This window comes from Rhagoletis pomonella, unplaced genomic scaffold, assembly GCF_013731165.1.
Source record: "Rhagoletis pomonella isolate Grant_MI unplaced genomic scaffold, Rhpom_1.0 Rhpom_scaffold_00006, whole genome shotgun sequence".
In the NCBI taxonomy this organism is placed as follows: domain Eukaryota; kingdom Metazoa; phylum Arthropoda; class Insecta; order Diptera; family Tephritidae; genus Rhagoletis; species Rhagoletis pomonella.
The window spans coordinates 81,394,496-81,415,182 of NW_023458560.1; the positions used below are offsets into that span (position 1 = coordinate 81,394,496).

The following is a 20,687-nucleotide window of genomic DNA, read 5'->3' on the forward strand; positions in this document are numbered from 1 at the left end:
TTAAATGTAAACACATTCGCGTGTGTCTAATAATAATAAACATATGTACATACATATATGTATGTATTTTTTTTCGTTTTCGTTTTTGTCTTTGCCTTGGTTTTGGTTTTGGTTTTGGTTTCTTTTTCTTTTTTGGTACATAACTGATTACATAGAATATCCGCTTCTTGAAGTTTATGTGGAGCGAACATATTCAGCTAACGGTTAATTAACAATTTCACTATTATTACATTACAACTACAACTATAAAATTCGACTAACGACGCATTACACATACATATAAGTATTTTCGTTTCTAACGATTTCTTGCAGACATAATGAAATTCTTGAGTAGTCTTCTTCTTCAAGATCAGAGATCAAAACCACTACTTACACATCTAACTATGTACTTGTAAATGTATTGTAACTTCACTTAGTACATCTGTCAATAAATTTTGTCACTTTCCATTAATAAACACAACTACTTATTTATGTAGATAGACATAGTCACATATTTATGCATAAGTTTGGAGTAGTTTTTAAAGAGTTGTGGAGCCAGTGGATTCAGACACAGACAGAGAAAGACAGTTGGTTGTTGAAATGTTGTATGGGTAAATGGAGTATTAAGAATGGTGTGTATTTGGTAGTGGAAGTGAGAAAACTGCAGGAACGCCTTAGAGTATGCAACACGAGCGTTCCATCTTTTTCTCAATCTTTGGCATTTCTTGCAGCGCCAGCTCGACATGCTTCCGCGCTAGCCACGACTGCTTCTGCAGCCGATTCACTACAATGCGATACGCCCCAATTATATCGCTGCGTGGACCATTTTGTAACGCCGCACGTAGCATTTCCGAGCTGATGCCCAGCTCGTCCAGCAGCTGACGCGCTTCATACTCCAGTGGCTTCACCAATGTCAAATCATCGGTGTCGGTTGGCAGCATAATGAGCTCTCCGGTCTCAACATCGTAATTCTTGAAAAGCGGACAGTCGATGGCCACATCCACATTCCATTGCCGATTCTCACAGCCATTTCCATTGGCAAACTGCCTTTCTTTTTCGATCTCCATGGGGCTGACTTTCTTTTTTAGCGTGCCGCAGAAGAAAGAACGCTTTGGTGTGTTTGGCTTCGATGGCTCTTTGTTGAGTTCGTTTGGCAGATCCCGATTGATTTCTATCGGATGTAAGAAATTATCTACGAATACACCGTCGTTCTTGCGGGTATTCATGTTGATGGGCGGCTTATTGGTCACCTCCATGTAACGTTCGCGCAGTGAATACGATTTGCGCATGCGTCTGGATTTCGAGCGCACCCAGAAACCGGAACGCTTCACGGGCTTCGTGCGCAAGTTGATCTCGTATTGCATAAGTTCGGCGCTGAGTTTTGGATAGCAAACAAATTGACTGTTGAGCATATCATCGATGGTTGGTCGACGAGCAGGGATGTGAATGAGAATGCGTTCTATAATAAAGGAAAGAATAGAAATACTTTTCGGTAGGATATTAAACAAAATAAACATTTTTAATAAGAAATAAACTCGTCGCTATTCAGAAAGGTAAGCAAAACCAACTCATTCTCCCATAATCAAGAAAATATGTATACCACCCATTGGCAACTCATCGAATATACTTACGTATAAGTCTTATGCATGGTAGACTTAATTGTCCAGGCAGCAGGTAGTCACCCTTCAATATAGCCGCTTTCAATCCAGGTATTGTAGGCGCTCGAAATGGCATATTACCGACAACCATAAAGTAGAGCAATATGCCGAGAGCCCAAATATCCACTGGCGCACCAATATAATGATCATCCGAAAAGAGTTCCGGCGCTGCATAAGGCGGCGAGCCACAGAACGTGTCCAGTTTCTGATTGGCACCTAAAAGATGGTAAGAATGGTAATTATAAAATTCGAATTTCAAGTAATTATCAAACGTTGAATTTATTATATTTATTAACAAAAGCCAAAAAATTTCAAAATCTCATACGCAAAAAAAAAACAATTTACTCAAGAAACTAGAAGTCAATGTAGTAAAACTGAATTCAAAATATATTATTTGCAATGCAGAATAACAATATGGGCATCAAATGATAGAAAAAAACTCTTTAGAATTCCAAATACATAATTATTTTTCTTGGTGTACAAGAACCAATAGCTATTGAAACTGATCAGTTAGAAGAACGAAATTCGAGGTTGTGGTAGTTTATCTATTAGACCGTAACATATATATTTTTTTTTTCAAAAACAGTTATTGGAAATTTTCAAAGCTATTGAAGGATAAAGTTTAAAAAGGACATTTACAATACCTATTGGTTCATATGCACCAAAAGTGGTATATGTCACTTCGTATCTCGTGTTCGTAAATGACCGGCTACTTGTAACCGAATGCATCTGTAAATCATTCTATCATCATAAACTAACGACAAACCATTTTGCCTTTAGTTGGTGAAGTTGAACGAATAAATAACCGACGCGTTCAGATACAAGTAACCGGTCATTTAAGTAGAAGAGTAGTGAAGTGACTTGTTATTCTATGTTGCACTGAGTTTTTTAAATTATTTTTTTTAATAAATCATACATATTTGAAATTTCAAAGCCTTTAAAATCTCCTAACGTCGCACAGTGGCTCGACTATATGGAGGCAGGTAGAAAAAAGCCGTGGTGAGAGTTGATAAAAAAACCGGTTGGACTTACGAGAGGGAAAAGTAAACGTCATAAATACCGAATTTCACCTTATCTACTCACTTCCCTTCTTCACGAACGATACATTTCCGAAAAATACGGGAATCGGCGTAATACCGTCTAATCAGTTTAGCTGCCTTTGGCAATTAACCCATTAAAGCAAGTGTTTCTTTTTTTTTGTTTTGTAATCAATTATTTAAAAGTCGGGGAATATTCAGGTGAAGGTATTTATCATTTATTTGGTACTTTCCTATTTTCTTATCAAAAAATTTACTTTGAAATGTAGATGCTAAAGATTATTAGTAAAAAAAACGTCGCCGGTCCGTCAGGTCTACAAATTAGACGAAATTACAGAATTCTATGTAGCTTTCGAATATACAATTGGATCTTTTCGCGCGACTTTGCAAATATATGTAGTTTTTAATTTTTTTAATTTTTGATTTCAGCTTCTTTTTGTGCAATTTCGCGAAAAGAATTTTTTGAACAATGAAAAAATCTCACCAAACATTGGGAAAAAGCGAGTAATTGTTTCCTGAGAATGGAAAGCAGGAAACAAAAATTCCATCACATTTCATGGCTGGGCCCACATTTTTTGTGGGTTTTGGACGTTATAGTGATCCAATCTTCCCCATATTTGATATTTAGGTTTCTCTAATAAAAGAAAGGCTACAAACTAAATTTCATCGAAATCGGATGAAATTTAATGTTTCCGCCCACAAGAGTAGAGGGCGTGGCAATTATTCCATCTTTACCAAATTTCATAATTCTCTATTTCTAAGTAAAACTAGAGAATACATATGTCAAGCTCCAGTGAAATCGGTCCAGGTTTACTATTATTTCCACCTGCCTCCAAATATAGTTAGTAGTCGAAACACTGTGCGTCATAGAGAAAAACTAAAAATGGAATTTTACTATATTTGACTCCTAGTTTCGTGAAAATATTAATTTAAAAAAAAAAACCTTAATTTTCCCCGCTTTACAAAGAAACAAGTTCCTTGATTCTGTTCTATTACCGGACCGCTGCTTCCAGCGCATCCTTCCCACATGCATTATAAGTTTCTGTTTTAAACCACTACCAGTACTAGGTCGTAACTCAGCTACAGTAATTCATAAAGCTATGTAAAAAATATCAAAAGCATCTTGGACTTCTTACACTAAATGATGATGAGTTATTTTAATCTACTCATTCATTAGCTGCAAACGTACATACCTACTTTTAAAGTTGCAAAATACTCAAGAGGCTTCTATTTACAGAAAGATATACATACAGTGTTGCCAGTCACCATATAGTAAGTATTTCATGTGTATGCATTTAAAATTTTCAGCATGTGTATGTCCATTTGGAAAGGATATTTATAGCACTAAACGTACTCATACATACATACATAACAGATCTGTTAAATCGGTGTTAAAAATTTAAATGTGGATTCAAAAGTAAACTTTGCTACTTGATGAATGACAAGTGACAATTAGAGCGTGATATAAGGATAGAAATGATTCTCTGTACCCGCATCCACATTAGTGAGTATCTATTTATAGGCATACACTTACGTGTATGTAAGTATGTGTGCATATAAATATGTACGTTGGCATGCCTACGACATTTGAAAGACTTTTATCTGCTTGGCGGGCGGGTCAGGAGCGAGTTATTCCTTTTTAACTGATAGACGTCATTGTTTCTAATATTAAGAATATATGTATGTAGATATGTATCCACAATATGTATGTTAAGGAATGTATGCATGGATCGGCCTAATTGTAGGCTCCTTTTATAATCTAAGAATAAACAACCCTCGTTTGGTTATAGTAAATTTGGCAGCTGTCACGTTAGTAGAATTTAATTAGAAATATCCAATTACGAAAATCTGACAATTTTTTGCGCGGGTCATGCATAATTCTTGTCTTATAAACAAGCAATCAAATTTTTGATAGAACAGTTTAACCAAATGTATCCCACCAGAACGAGTCCTTCCACTGGGTTAAAATGTTATACAACAATTTTTGAGTAGGAAATCTTACTTGTGCATAATAAATGTGTATGTATGTCTCTACCTTACTTGAAGTTAAAATGTGTTTCGGACCTGACCATGACTTCATAAACGCGCTTAATCTCACTGGGCAGAAATTAAGCACAGATGTAGTATAAAGCATTTTTGCTTTATCTTCTAATAGAATAAACAATTTTCTAGTTGTAGATTTTAATCAAAAAACTCTGAAATTCCCACCCATGGTGTAAAGTAAATGCTTCATCCTCCGCTGATACTTTTGTTAACAATTTTACTAAATCTTGCTGCATTCCAGACAAAATACTCGCTTAATTGCTGCTCTTTTAGAATTTTCAGATATTTTTGAAATCTCAACCCTTAACAGCCCTCTTATTTGTGGCCGAGCATCCTTCATTATATAATGTTATATATAAAACATTCATTTACTTGCATACACACAAACCTACCGCCATACCATTGTAACTCACCATTGATAAGTTGTGTGCTAAAGCCAAAATCGGCCAACTTCAAGCGATCCTCTGACAGCAGTAGCACATTTTCAGCCTTAATATCGCGATGTACAAAGCCCAAGCTATGCTATAATTTATCACCAAAGGAGAGAGACGGGGGAGAGAGCACAAAAAAAGTGTAGTTACTGCATATGTACATATGTACATACATAGATATTTAGTAGGTACATGCATGTATTTATTTATGTACTTTTATATGGTTAAAGTGTACGAAGAATAAAAACGGCAGCAAGCGAGCCAATAAGTACAGTGTCAGAATACACAAATGGCAATTTAATGGACAACTGGTCGCCAACACTAACACTTTGCCAAGCATGCGGATTGTCCTTCTGTACATCGCCGCCGGCTGGTCGCTCGATGGTTGTTGTTCGGTCTCAACAAGCGCTGTGCCTGACTGGCTGCCTAGTTGCTTACTTGCTTGCCCGAACATAAAGTACAGTGTATAATTGTCAACTCTGCTTACCATGTGTTTTACGGCTAACAACAGCTGCTTGTACAAAGGCGCAGCGTGTATCTCCCGCAGCGGACCACCCTGGGTGATGTGATTGTAGAGTTCGCCTCCGCGTATCCACTCTGTGACCAGATACACACGTCCCAGTGTCTCCACCACTTCGAAGAGTCTGCTCCAACGCGTAAAAGGGGTAAACAAGTGAAAGAAATAAAAATGAAAATTGAACAACAACAAAATAAAAGCTGTGGTCGAGAGTAAAGTGATACGGCAATGTTGGCAAAAAAAAAAGAATAAACAGAAAAGTGGCAGAGTCGTAGTGGAGCCTACATACATACATACATGCTGGCTGCCACTTTGCTGCTGCTTTGGTATCGTTTTTATTTTATCTTTTTTGTGATGCTGTGTGGCTTTGAAATTTTTAAAAAATACAAGTACACGAGTAGTATGTATGTATATGTACATATGAAAGTGGGTATATACCAGGCGATCCAACGCTATGAATTCGAACATTTTTAAATCGATCGCACAAAAATAAAGTATTACTTAAAATCCATTAAGAAAAGCATAAATTATTTATTATACACAAGTAAAAAAAAATATAATTTTCAAAGACTCAAAGTTAGAGACATTTCTAGGGGAGGTGAGTTTTGTCCGACTTCAAAATGTTTACTGATTGGTGAAATGGTTTTCGAGATACACCTAATTTGAGCGGTGCGGTGCCAATTTCCAAAAATTTTATGATTGCTTAATCATCGATTGTAAATATGTATAAATCTATACATATGTACATATAATAAAATTGTAAAAGGCTGATGTCTGTACATTATAGATATTAAAGAAAAATTAGTATGGGGGTCTTTATTAAAGTAACAGAATCCCAATCAATAATTTGTAGAATTTTCGTCTGCCTGTCTGTATGTTTGTAAGCGCATCACGCGAAAACTAATACATGAAGAGGTCTAAAAAAAATAAAATAAAATATACAAAGAAAAAAAATTAGAGAGTTGCCACCTGTTTGAAAATTGAAGATAATTTGATAAGATAAAGTACATATTGCGATATGGGAATCAAACTGAAGAGGTTTAGGAAAGTTTACTGGCGGAAATATGTTTGAGGAGGGTTGCCACCTCTTTGAATTAAATCAATTAAATTGATAAAGAAAATGAAATACATTAGAGTCACGGAAAAGTTAATCGCTCGGCTAAGTTAAGCGAATCTCAGTGTTCACGTACCGCTCTAAACTTTTGGGTTTACTTTTTCTGAGCTTATATGTAACAACCATTTTTTTGGCAACAAAAACAAGCCCGAACTCTATTTGTTTCCGGGTATTCGCCGAGTTTATTTTTGTCGTAAGAGTTTGAATTTTTGAGCTGTGTACAGTTTGTGTGTTTAAAAAATGTCAACAAAGAGCAAAAATTCATCGAAAATCAGATTAAATCAACAACAAAAAACTAAGATTGAAAAAAATTTATCGGGGCAATTACGGAAATCGATTGGCGAATTATGGTTTACCTAAAGCAGGCATCTCAAAAATAGAGAAACACGTCCTGAAATTGAGCAACTATGAAGAAGCAAACAAAAAACCTCTCCATCCAAGTTTATTTTTCGTAATGAAGAAAACTAAGTCATTGAAATAAATTTAGTGTGTTATTTCTTAAAAGCTAAGTTTGTTATTATATTTTTCTTTTAATTTTGAAAAGCGCTACGAAAAATTAATAATTCGTATTACAATACAGGTACTAAAAAGCGCAAAAATACTTTAAGGCACGCCTGGTATTTGCTAGTTTTGAATAAATAAATATTTTAAAATTCTTTAACCGCACTACGCAAAAGATATGGAAATCCTTTAGATACAAATAACTTTATTAAGTAGGAAGATTATATACCGATCTCGTATGGTTTCGGCTTTTTATTTTTTAGTCTGTCATTGTGCCAATGAAAACGGGGAAATTTGAAGCCATTCGCGCAAAGTTGTATCCAGACAATAGTCTTTATATTTTCTTTACCTGTAATGTGTACATACATATATAATAATTGGAACAATTACATAAATAAATGCTAAAAGTGCAAAAGGAAAAAGAAATTTAAAATATTACTTTACTGATAATTAGGAGGAGCACATAGTTTTATCAACGCCTAATGCGTTTTCCAATATTAGAACTACTATTTGCCATTATTTTTAAATATCTTCATTTTGTGCTAAAGGAATTAAAGTCATAAAAAGTACGAAAGATATCTAAAGTAAGACGTACAATTTTTTTTTTATAAAATTTAAATGATAGTAAAATAAATTTAAATGTGAGCACCGGTTCTAGAGATTTGCCCATGTGCGCATACATTTTAATGGGATACAGGGTGATACAAAGTGCAAGATTCTTATTGATTTTATGATTTCTCACTAAAATTTGTGAACTTTATCTGTGTACTTCCAAATCCAAACTTATTTAATATTAACTTATCTTTTATTATGCAAATTTCATTACTCTTTAAGACTAAGGTATAATGGAAAATTCCCGTATATTGCCTGCTATTTTACCAGAACGCAGCTGCATTCGATATTGGCCTTCAAATCTTGGTAAATATTATTTTTACAAATTTTATTTGCTTTTAAAAATATATTTCTCACTTTACTCTCATGTATGTGTATACATACATACTTATGTGCACACGCCCACATATGTATGCATATAATTTCGCATACAAATATTTTACCTAGTTTTTCACTCTGTATGCCACTTTGTATGCTGATTGCACTCCCTCGCTCGCCCTTACCTTAAAATATTGGGATGATGCACACATTCGAGTGTTGCAATTTCACTGGACAGCATACGCAGAGCTTTCGCATCCAAGCCTCCACGGTCAACTACTTTGATAGCCACTTTGTCTGTAAAAGAGGAATGGTAATGAAAGTGAATGACTACATACAGTACAAGCGAGTGAAGAGTATTGTAAACAAAGGCAAAAGTTAGTAAAAAAGTAAAACGGCCAAAGCGGATTTTTTCTGAGTGCCGAAGAACAATTGATTGCTGTGTCTTTTTTGCAGTGCTACTACGAGTACGAGTTTGTACGCATTGATTTGTACTTATTTATTGTAAGTTGTGCACACTAATACTTTGAAAGGCATTTCAGCTAGTTGCTCTTTTGTTGTGAACAGGGAAAATTTTCATTGAATTCATAGAAGCTACTGCAAATGCTTTTATCTATCGCACCGAAGTTTGATTTGATGTTTGACTTAAACCATACATTTAACTCTATGATACAGACTAAAAAACAAAAAAATTATTCCATTGTAATGTAACTCTTAAAATCTCTAGTTGAAGAGGCCTAAATTATTAGCAGTCTGATTTGGTGTTGTGTTGGCAATCCTGTGGGGCTTGATTTGCAAAATATTTTGTTATTTTGTTGAAATAACTAGATGAGTTAAAAATATAAGTTTGGGTGATTAAAGCAAACCTTTTGTTTATTTGGCTAATTATACAGGAAAATTTCAAGAATATAATTTCTATGGTGGCCTATTCTGAACTTTAGTTATGTCAACTAAGTTGAGTTTCGGGGACGTGGAGGGGATGTGGAATAGCCGCAATCGAGAACCAGGGAGGTTCAAGTTTTTTCTTGCTCATTTAAAAATCATTTCGGGCCTTAAGCAAACCATACACAGACATTAGTATTCGAATATAGTAGTAAAATTTCAATATGAGTTTTCTAAATCGCAACACATATTTTTTTTTTTAATTGGGTTCAAGTTTCCATATTTTGCGGTAAAATATAATTTAAACAAATATCAGTCAACTACTTTTTTCTTAGCAAATGCCTCTTATACAAGCGTTTTTATTATAGTTTGAAAAAAATGGAAGTTAGGGGGAAAAAAATTTGCATCAAAAATTCTAAACAAGAAATTCGGAGAGTCAATTTGTCGTGAACGTCGTTTGGTATGTGGCTAACATGGCTGTTTCAAGGTGTTACAAAAAATGTTGAACCTTCTCAGCCCCGCAAATCAAGTTTTATAGGATATGATCAATCTTGAGATCAGAATAAATTTGTATTCTATTTTCTCAGATGAAGCCCACGTTGCTAAAGAAGGTATTTAGAGTTATACATACATACATATGTATATGTATAAGGCCTTTTTTAATTTGTAGACTAGAGTTTAGATATTACCATATATTTGATTTAATCTTCGATCATAATTTCGCAATAGTAAAAGTACTTACCTCGGGTTAACTGGTGAACAGCTAATTTGACTTTGGAAAAATTGCCACGCCCAATGTCGCCGCAAAATCTGTAAAGACCAATGCGTCGGCCGATAGTTACCTGGAAATTTGAAAAAAAATTGAATAAAGTGAAAAAATTTAATATCCGTTTTTTCAAAATCAAAAGGAAATCTATCCAAATATGTATATGTTTTCGTCTGCGCGAATAATTAAATTATCTTAAAAATGCCTTTGCATATTCTACATATTTTAGTCATATGTAAACGCCTATTTTTATATGATTCCCATTGTTTGCATTTTTAGCCCATATTTTGCACAACATATACATACATATGTGACCGCGTGTGAAAAAAGGGTGTTATCGACCAAAAAATGTGCTTCACTCGAGACTAATCGCAATTCATTTGAAGACCTTAAACCAGTGGTGTCCAACTGAGTACGCACCGAGGGCTACTTTGAAACCATTGCAATGTTTTGAGGGCCCCGCCTGCACATAAAAAAGAACATTCGTTGTATTGTAACAACAACCATTTCTCTTAATTGGTAAAGCAGTATTTCCACTATAATTCATAAATCGATTTTAAGTAAAAAGATAAAACTGGTTCCATAGAGAACATTTCGTCACCTAAAATGCAGAACTCTGCAATTAACAAAAAACTCAAAATTCACTTTTTGATTAATTAATAGTTCCTACATTGTTAGACGCAAACAGAAACTGTTAGTTACGAACCCTGGCATTTGCTTCATGCATTGGCCTTTCGTATTTCGATCGTAACTGAAGAAAGATTTGCACGTAATGCGCTGGATTGTAGCCCGCAAGAATTTCTGAGTCTAGAAGAAGAGCAAACGATGGGAAAAGCTGACGGTTTTTTTTCTGCCGACAGCATCTTTCATATGTAGATTTTCTCCATAAACGCTGAGATTACAGTCATTAACTTCTGAAAACCATTATTGAGTTTATTTAGTTTTCAATAATATCATTTAAAAATGCCAAGTCGGAGAGCCTTATTAACACAGACATTGGAGAATTTCTTCATTAATGTCTTTGGATCAGAAATATCTTTATTTACCATTGACTAATCTCATTTACTGATAGCTCAGACGAGAGGAGAATGTTACGCATACGCCATGTACGTACGTTCGATTTTAAATTTACCGTGACAAATGGCAGATTCGCCATTTTGAATTTTTAATGTCTGATTTCATATTCATAATCAGCGACCCTTAGAACCACTGATTGTGTACAGTTTTTAATCGATTTTATATTTTTCAAAACAGGCGCAGATTCATAATCAGCAACACCAAGCCTAAAAAAAATCCGCTGTTACATTTTCTTATTGAGTGTTAGGTTAGCGTAAGGCACAAAAGTTGTACAGCAAAATCTAGTTATAGTTATTTTAGACACCATAGTTGAATTTTTCAAAAGGCCACACCGCTTTTAGGGGTGGACATCTAGAGTCTAGTCGATCATTTCAAGACCTTAATCTTTGTAATACGTCCCATTGACGTACTAATCCGGTTGACGTGGAACGTCCAATGCATATACTGTCAGCTCATTTAACTACATACATACATATGTACATATACAACAAAGTATCTGCTTTACGAAGTTGCATAGATTACTCAAAACAAAACATCTACACCTGTACATACTTATATATGTACAGAATTTAATAATTAGGAAATTTAATGGATGGAGCTAATTGAATTTTGACAACCACATGTTGCTTGATATTCAAGAGATTGTATCTATGTATCTCTTAAGGTGTAAATTACAACAATGTGTTATGTGTACATACATACATACATACATACTTACATACATACATATATGCAAGTCCATGTGTGTGAATACAATTGTGTTAGTGTTAATAACTCTTAAGTGTGTGCAGTAAATATTGATTATCTCATACCCTTACTGAGATAAATCACCTTCCATAAGAAAAGTATAAAATGAAAGAAAATGTTTGTTGCCATGTACATACATATGTTTGTATAAGTAGTATTTGTATGCAGCACATTAGACCGTACCACAAGAAAAGTTTCAATGAAGACCCTGTAAAGACAGCTAAATTGGCTTTTTATAACTGCGTTTTTGATATACGATTTCTATAAAGGACATACCGTTGTAAAGGTATAAAGAAGCTCTACATACTTTCCCAAAAACTAATACCCTATCATGACAAACTAAAGAGTTATAATTTTGCTCTGAACACGGCACCATGTAATTAATAGTAAGCAGCTAAAACACACACTCCCTTACAAGCTTAATTGTCGAGCTGGATTAAGCCAACTGGAGTCCTGAAAAAATTTACTTTAAATTACTATTTACAAAGTTACTAGTTTTATGCTATTGTTCGATGAGGAAAGGTTAGCATTTTGCATGCCAAAGGGTTACAGCTTGACATGGAGATTATTTTTCTGACACATATTATTTCGTACCTGGTCCTTTTCAGACAAATGAACATAACATGCAACGATGTATAATTTATAGAAATCGGATATTAAAAAAAAAAATATGTTATAGAAAACCCGATTTAGAGTATTTTACAGGATGCCGAAAAATAATTTTTTAGGCTCGCCCAAGTCCATCAAATTTCAAGTGTTAAAAAAATTCTTAGCTTCCTTCGATTCCCTACAAAAAATGTCCATATACCAAATGATGTAGGACTAATACTTTCGAGGACAACTGCAATTTAAGTAAAAACAAGTAAGAAAGTCTAAGTTCGGGCGGAGCCGAACATTAAATACCCGGCGCACGTATTAAATATATGTTTTCCACCTTTCCGAAAGCTACCGCTACATGATAAGCCGGGGTGTATAAATTTTAATTAAATTAGCGCCTCAATTTTAGTCCACTTTCAATAATTTTCAACGTTTTGCTTTTATGTGGCAAGAACAATAACCATACCGAGTTTGGTACAAATTGGTAGAACGGTTACCGAGATACATATATGTGATCATAAGTGGGCGGTGCCACGCCCATTTTCCAAAATTTTACCATTAACGTATTTCTTGGTAGAGAATTGTTGCAAGCATCAATTTTGAATAAATTAGCTTTAATATTTACTGATTTATCGAAGATTTTGTATTTTTCTAAATAACGTTATATGGGATGTGGGCGTGGTTATTGTCCGATTTTAAAAATTTTCGACCATTTGGTATGATGTGCGAAGCCCAACCACTGTGCCAAGTTTGGAAGAAATTAGTGCAGCGGTTACCAAGACATACACATGTAACCATAAGTGGGCGTGGCTACGCCTATTTTCCGAAAATTTATAATATTCTTATTTTTCGTGTAAAACTTATTGTAAATATCAAGTTTGAGTGAATAATCTCCAGTAGTTACTAAAATATCACAGTTTTCGTATTTCTGAAAATTACCGTTATATGGGAAGTGGGCGTGGTTACAGTCCGATTTCGCCCATTTTCAATACCAACCTACCTTGGATAAATGGAAACCTACATACAAAATTTCGTTGAGTATCTCAATTTTTGCTCGAGTTATCGTGTACACGGACGGACGGACAGACAGACATGGCTTAATCGATTTCTCTTTTCATTCTGATCATTTATGTATACATTTGTCTATATCTATCTCGATTCGTTTTGGCTGTTACAAACAACCGTTATGTGAACAAAATTAATATACCCTTGTGTACAAGTGCGCTTGGGTATAAAAATGTTTTAATTTTTATTTTTTGAGCAAATGGAACTTTGATGGACTCGGGCGAGTTTAAGCTTTTGACCAAAAATTGCCATCTTTAGCAAAGATTGTTTTTAGAGTATAATAAACTATAATTTTTTCTATTACCAATCAAAATTCTAAAAAAGTGAAAAAGTGGATTTTCGGCCCACGCTACTATACATCGTAATATGGTCTAATGTACAATGTATGTAGTTATGCCCATAAAATTATGTTCTCGAACGTCACTAATACGCCCGGACACACAAAGTGCTTAAATCGGTACAATGCCATCGGATATGTATTGTAAGTTATTAGGCTGCTATGAGCTTCAAAATGTCAAGTAGTTGACACACGAAGTGATTGGATACTGCAGACTACTTAAAAATAATCAAATGGGTTGTTGTTAAGCAATCGCTGATTATGTGCGCTCTATTTGAGATTTGGATATCTGCCTCAATTAAAATCAGCGTTTATTAGCTATTTGCAAAGAAGCTTTTTTAATTAATCAAAATATAATGGATTATTTTGCCTCCGCACATGCTTTAGGCATGCTTCTACTCCATTTAGTTTCTACATACATATGTATATGTATGATAAAATGTGAGTTTTTTTAATTCATTTAACTCATACATATATTAATGTACTTGTATAAAGGTTTAAATCTTTAAGGATTTGGGATAGATTCTCCTTAACAAAGATGCATTCAACAGCGTTTTAAGTATTGTGGAGGAAGAGCTTGGACTAAGTATAAAATCTTCATAGGTCGCTTCTCTATGGCAGTTTTTCGGTCCTTCGCTGAAGGAAGTTATCAACAGTGATATTGGAAAAGACCATGACTTGAAATTGGCGACTTTTATGTACTATTTAATTTACACGATTTTAATTATTCGCGCGCTTATACACGCTTTTTGATTATTATTTTTTTTTGTAAAACTAATGTAGCTCCAGCCCCATTTTCTCTTCGTACAAAATTACCGCGAATTTCCGCAAATTGACAGCTACGTCGGATTCTGGCATGCTAGCATTACGAATTGTGAAAGTACCCTACTAATCTCGAAATTACGATATTCCAATTCGTAGCAAAATCTAACGTGCGACGGATTGCAGCATTGAGATGTTAACTTTTCGTGGCTGTAACACAATTTTTGATCAGAATCATCAATAATCCTATTTTTCGTGGCATTTAACAATTTAAAATCGCTTCAAAAATGTTGAAATTATAATTGGGAATACAAGGTGATCGCTAAGAGATGAGTTTTCATCCACAAGTCCAGATTTTGGTAAGTATGGATTTGCTATTGTATTTGTTTTTTCGAGTTAGCGGACTTCGAGTTTTTTTTTTTTGTGTATCTTCATCTTTTATGCTTGCTTTATTTATGCCGAACTCTTTAGTTTTTATGTTTTTATGTTTTTTGTTTGTTTTTTATTTTTTATTCACAAACCCGTGCTGCCTCTTCCGGTATAGACCACACAAAAGCATCACTCTGTAACCGCCAAATTGGTAAGGCCGGCACATATCGACATACTGTATGTATGTATGTATGCATTGTAGGGGCACATGAATTACTCAAACACATACACATATCTTAAATTTCCAATTCAGCAGCATAGCATCGCTGTTTCCGAGCGTTGTCGAAGCAGGTGTTGCCACATTGTCCATGACGATTTTCACTTACCGTTACTGCATTTTGCTGCTCGTTCTTTCCTACCGTATTCTGTGTTGGACATTATCTGGTGCCTGTACTCTTTCGGTATTGCCTCAGTTGGGGGTTTTCAGTCATTTCTTGTGGCCTTAATTGCTCCAATCGCCATTTGCCAGCGAGCGAAGGGATGTCGAACAAACAAAAGGCCACTCATGAATATTTGTTTTTTGCGTCTTTTTTGTTATGGTGGCTATCTGACTACATACAATCACAGAAGCTATAAAATAAATTCACCAGTTCAAGATATATGTATGCATGTAAGTATCCTATTGATGATTAAATTTGACTGCTCAACTGAATGCGTGCAAAGAGCACTCAGAATTAGCATTTCAGCTTTCGCGGATTTTTATCTAAAGTACCTACGCTTCAGTGCTCAGCATCAGCGTCAACAAGCCAACTCGACATTGTGTTTTATGGACGTTTCAGAGGATATCCGACCTTATTTTAGCTTAAGTCCTTGACTTGTCAACTCTGTGTAATACTCGATCCTTTGATAAGCGAATCCACGTGAACGATATGAAGTAAGCGCGCACGCTGCTGGAAGTTAGGTGAGGTTTCCAGTAGGAAATATTTAATTTAAATATCATCGGTTGGCGCGTAATACCTAGCGTTTAGCGTAATTCAATGCTACCAGTAATCGGTAATTAGGACAAGAATTTCGTCATTATTCAGGTGTGGACTGAGTTCAGTACATATATTTTCATTACCCTTCTTGCGTTCTCGCTATTGGAAGGCAGTTGTCAGTGTTAAGTTAAATGCGCTGAAAGACATGTATGTAACCGTGGTAGGAAATTAACCCTAAAATAGTACTAAATAATACTCGCTAAAGATTTCGATATATGCAGTTTAAAATTAAAAACTTCTAAGTAATAAAACCAAAATGCTGCAGCTATTCTGCAAATTCCTGCTGGGCATATGGCTATGCTGATAAGCTTATACATTACCTCGTACACCCTCCCGTGTATATGCTTGTGGCAAGTAATTAGAGTTTCTTTGAAATGGAAATTCATGGCCAAGTACCAAACTGCTGCACACATTCATGAGCTCACGAACTTTGAGCTTTCCATAATTTTCGGCATGTTTATTCATCGTTCGGAAGCTCAGGCATGTAAGTAAGTACACATCACAAGCAATATTTATACATGCTAGAGTATTTTGCATTAGGCTACACGAATTTCGTTTACTTAATCTTCTTATGGAAATTAAATACGGGACTTATTAGCGGGTAAGAGTTTACTTTTTTGGATTTATTGCCAGTGTTTATCGCAGCAATGAAGCAATTGTGTTAGTGGCGAATAATAATACATCGATCAAGTTCTTCGATATATGTATGAGTGTCCAGTTTTGGTGTTGGGGATTATTCTTGCACGTGTAGGCAATTTACACAAATGAGCTCAAATATTGTATTTATGATTTGGAGTTTATTTTTACTGCTTTGTAGGTAGCCGCCTATTGTAACGACTTGATTGCTTGGTTCATACATACATACGTACATATATATGTATCTTGGCAATAATTGAATAAACATTTGCTAACACTTTTCCTAGGTATTTTCTCAACCCATGCATCAGTGTTGTGAGCGGAGGAAGCCTTACAAATTCAATGTGTACGCCATGGCGAACTGCTTTCAAGTCCAAGTTCAATGCTGTCCAGTTAAAGCGTGGCGACTATTTTGCATGCGACGCTATTTGGTGGGGTTCGTCGGCATAACGGAACATTGCCTACTATGTATGTACATATGTATGTACTATATAAATACGGTGTATTAGGTTCATAGACCTCTTTTGGCGTAGGCGTTTCGCCAGGGTGTGCTGTGCTATTGCTATGCTATAAGCGAATAATTGCCACAAAATGTAATTGAGGCAATCGAAATTGCGCAATCGGCTAAGAGTTTTGTTTAGCATTCGCGATTACAACAAATTAAGGGTGTGGTTATAACAGAGTTATAGTCTACAGGTAGGTATGCTTAAGTACACGTATTTGCATGTCGAAGCGAATGTCACAGCAAAGGCGATGGTTAATTGAGATGAAAGACTCTATTAGTGGAAAATATCCCTTTAATCAAAAACTTGACCAGTCACTAAAATTCGTACAGATCAAGCGGCGAACTGCCTGTTCGACAATTTCGAAAAACTTTCTTTATACGATTAGTGACCTCGATACAGGAATTGTAAAATCAAAAACGAAAACCAATCTCAGCTGTGGCAATAAGTGCAGGCTGCATCTTCTGTTTCTGAGATCCCAGGCATGAATCCGTTTGGAGACCACTTTGGCATAGGTGGCAACGGCGTCAAAACGTACTTTACCGATTACATAGGTCAACAATTTTAGGAAATTTGTTGGTTCCGAGATATTGTTAGTTTTTTGTTATTTGTTGTGGATTGAAAATACTAAGGGCCTTATTCACAAAAAATAAAATATGTTTAAAGAGCTTTGTAAAGTTACATTTTAATCAACTTTTCGATTTATAAAGCAGTTAAAGCCGAAAAATTATCGCCAACTATCGATAGTTTTCCACCGCTAGTGTTAACATTAAAAAATAATTTATTCAGACATATAATCCTCTAGGAGGCAATGTTTTTCATATAACTTTAACGAAAAAAATAAAAGGCCGATTTTTTTTAAGAATATTGATAACAGAATTTGATTGCTTAAGTTAAATAAACGATTTGCAACTTCCTTTGTGAACCTCTTTTGTTGAAATTGCTAAAAATGTTCTGGGAAATAGTAACTAAGTTAAGTAATTACTCCCAAATAATAAAAGGCATGCTGGAGAGCTTAAATATCTTAGAAAATAATAATATAATAGATTGGCGACCGTTTTGCTTGCTTTTACAATTTTATTCATTTTAATTCATGTTATTCATGTAATTATATCTAGTAACAGTGCATTGCTTTGCTGCACCTAGCGTTGCGTAAAAGCATGCAACCTAACCCATTGGATTCTTCGAAACTCTACTACAAATGTTATCATTCCACTCTTTCTAAGACATCCACATTTCCACTTCTCTCGCTTATGTAATTACCTCGTGTCCGCATCTTGGATCGCACTGCAGCGCTTTTGTTAGCCTCTGGTAGGGCGGTGTGGCGGGTGGGCAGGGCGGCGGCACTAGCACTGACTCCTGATAATCACCGGCGGTATCCACGACTGCTGTTTTGTTGATGGCACCTTTTTCACCAAAATATACAATGACGCAAAAAAGTTAAGTATCCGTCTGTCGCAATTCGTTGGGGGCGAATAACGAAAAAAAAATAACTTTCTAAGCGGATAAACGCGAAGCAGGCGAAGGATAATAGCTAACGGGATAACAAGTTGGCTGTGGACAGGGAAGGATCGATCGCCTTTGTGTCTGTCGCGTAGGATGTTAATGTCAATTGCTAGTTGACTTCCTTAGAGTTGCTGTTATTGTTGTAGGATTTTTATTACAGTTGTTTGTTTGCACTACACTATCGATGTTTGTTTTTTGTTGTTTCCACTTTTCTTGTCTCGGAGCAATTTGGCAATTTTTACTTGACAATTTTGCCGTACTTTACCATTTTATTGACAGTTACGTCGCACAAACTGCTGGTATGCTACAAGCAGCGGTTAATTTCAATTTGCCTCAATGTCTCTCACACTTCACTCAAGTTACTTCGAGGAGTCCTTTGCCATTTTCGGCACGTCACGTTACTACAACTCCGTCGGCTCTCGGCTTAGTGCGGGCACGATTTGTATTTCCTGTTGTTGGTTGGACGCAAACAAAAGCCAAATTTTCGTCCTTTGGCTAGAGGGCTTTATTGTTTTTATACACATATCCTCCAGGCTTTTACACCTGCAGCGCGCGAATCATTTGTGTCCTTAGTACGGCGTTTCTGATGAGCTGTTGACGAGCCAAGAAAAAATAAATAAAATTTGTCATTTGAATAAATTACTATACTCGTATATATATATATAGTATGTATATTTATGTATAAATAAAATAATATATATTTAGGTGGATATTTAGGCTGTTTCGAGCAGGAAAATATGTTTAAGAATCCATGACACCCAAGGCTTTAAACTGCTGGGAATGTTAGTTCCACCTTTACTATATGCATGCACATCTGATAACAAGTCATTTAAGAAAAATTTTGTTAATAATAAATATAATAATCAACTCCCGCACCACCTAATGGGCTAAGTTTTTTTTTGGAGTTATTTCTTTCCATTTGAGTAATATACGTTCTAAATATTGGACAAATCGAAACAGAGATACGGGTTTTCCAAAATGTATCGACTCCTGCGCCACCTACCGGGTATTTTTATTTTTTGTAAAGTTATTCCTTTTTATGTAGGTAATATGCATTCCAAATATGGGCCACATCGGTCCATACATATTGGTTTTTAAAATATCTCGACACCCGCGCCAACTAGCGGACTAATTTATCTTTCACATTGCATTGCCAGTTTTTAGTCTCACGTCTCTAGCTCATCGGGAAGTTGGTTAAAAACTGATTGCCAGATTTGATTACACACAGCTGAAACATAATAAAAGTTTGTAAAAAAAATTCTTCATTTCACCAATCAGTCGAGAAGAATTTATTGCAAGGTTTGAAATGGAAACAAATTCTTGCAATTGGGCAGTTAATTTATTTAACCGCGAAGTAAATATGTATATTATAAACATACATTTCGATCATCTTGAACATACACATTTTTTTTTTTGTGATAAATTTTGAATAAGATAATTTACCTACAATTTTAAATCTTCTATCTGGCGAATAATTTCAATTTCGTCGGGGTCTTTTTAAATGTGATAAATTTTAATCGACTCTTCTTGCTACGAGCGCAGTTTGATAAGCCAGTGACTATTTGAATCAAAGTTATTTTTTTTTTTGGCGGAAAGCATTTTATTTTTCAAAATAGTCTCCTTAATACTCCTTACATTTAGTTCAAACCTTTTTCAATTTTGTATCCCTTTTAAATGATGATAGCAATTTTCTTTCGGCTCAAATATCTTAACGCCGAGCTCTTTCTCTAGGTTTGAAAGCAGGATATATATAGACGGAGCGTGTCTAAGTTCGAAATACTTTATGATGGATGGCGATGCGCACACGAAATTTAACCAAAATACAAGTTCCGCACACGTATCGTCTATAGACTTAAAACTTAAAATATGTCGACTTTGATGCAAACATGAATGATATTGTATCACTTACGATTTCATCTTTTGACGTAGAATACGTCTTACCTTAAGGTATGGGGGCTATGTTCAAATGTTGTAGTTGTAATTTTTAGAGCTTCACAAAAACGCTTATTGCACGAGAACTAATAAAGCGATTTCAAAGAAAGTGTGTTTCAAAGATAAAACTCCAAACCTGTCGACAGATTCATTTTTGTAAATAACCAATTCGGTTTCTGTCGTAAAAACAACGGTAAACATTGCCTTATTTTGTGGTCAATTTTGAGCCTTTAAAGTGCTCTAGCAACTTATTGTTGGCAT

The 20,687-nt window shown here is 35.1% G+C and overlaps 1 protein-coding gene and 1 long non-coding RNA gene across 2 annotated transcripts in view; both read right to left on the reverse strand.

Annotated features, from left to right (window-relative positions):
* Positions 1–128: 128 nt before the first annotated feature.
* Positions 129–18,424, reverse strand: LOC118741451 (MAP/microtubule affinity-regulating kinase 4). The gene is made up of 7 exons (XM_036473427.1): positions 18,252–18,424; positions 9,835–9,934; positions 8,396–8,507; positions 5,636–5,792; positions 5,131–5,239; positions 1,611–1,853; positions 129–1,438 (listed from the first exon to the last, which is right to left on the reverse strand). The coding sequence occupies exons 3-7, from the start codon at positions 8,449–8,451 to the stop codon at positions 654–656; spliced, it is 1,350 nt and encodes a 449-aa protein (XP_036329320.1). The 5' UTR covers positions 8,452–8,507; positions 9,835–9,934; positions 18,252–18,424; the 3' UTR covers positions 129–653.
* Positions 18,425–18,446: 22 nt separating this feature from the next.
* Positions 18,447–20,687, reverse strand: part of LOC118741452 — a 73,570-nt gene continuing 71,329 nt past the window's right edge. The window contains exon 2 of the long non-coding RNA XR_004993285.1: positions 18,447–19,085. This is a non-coding gene — a long non-coding RNA (uncharacterized LOC118741452). The remainder of the gene's footprint in view (positions 19,086–20,687) is intronic.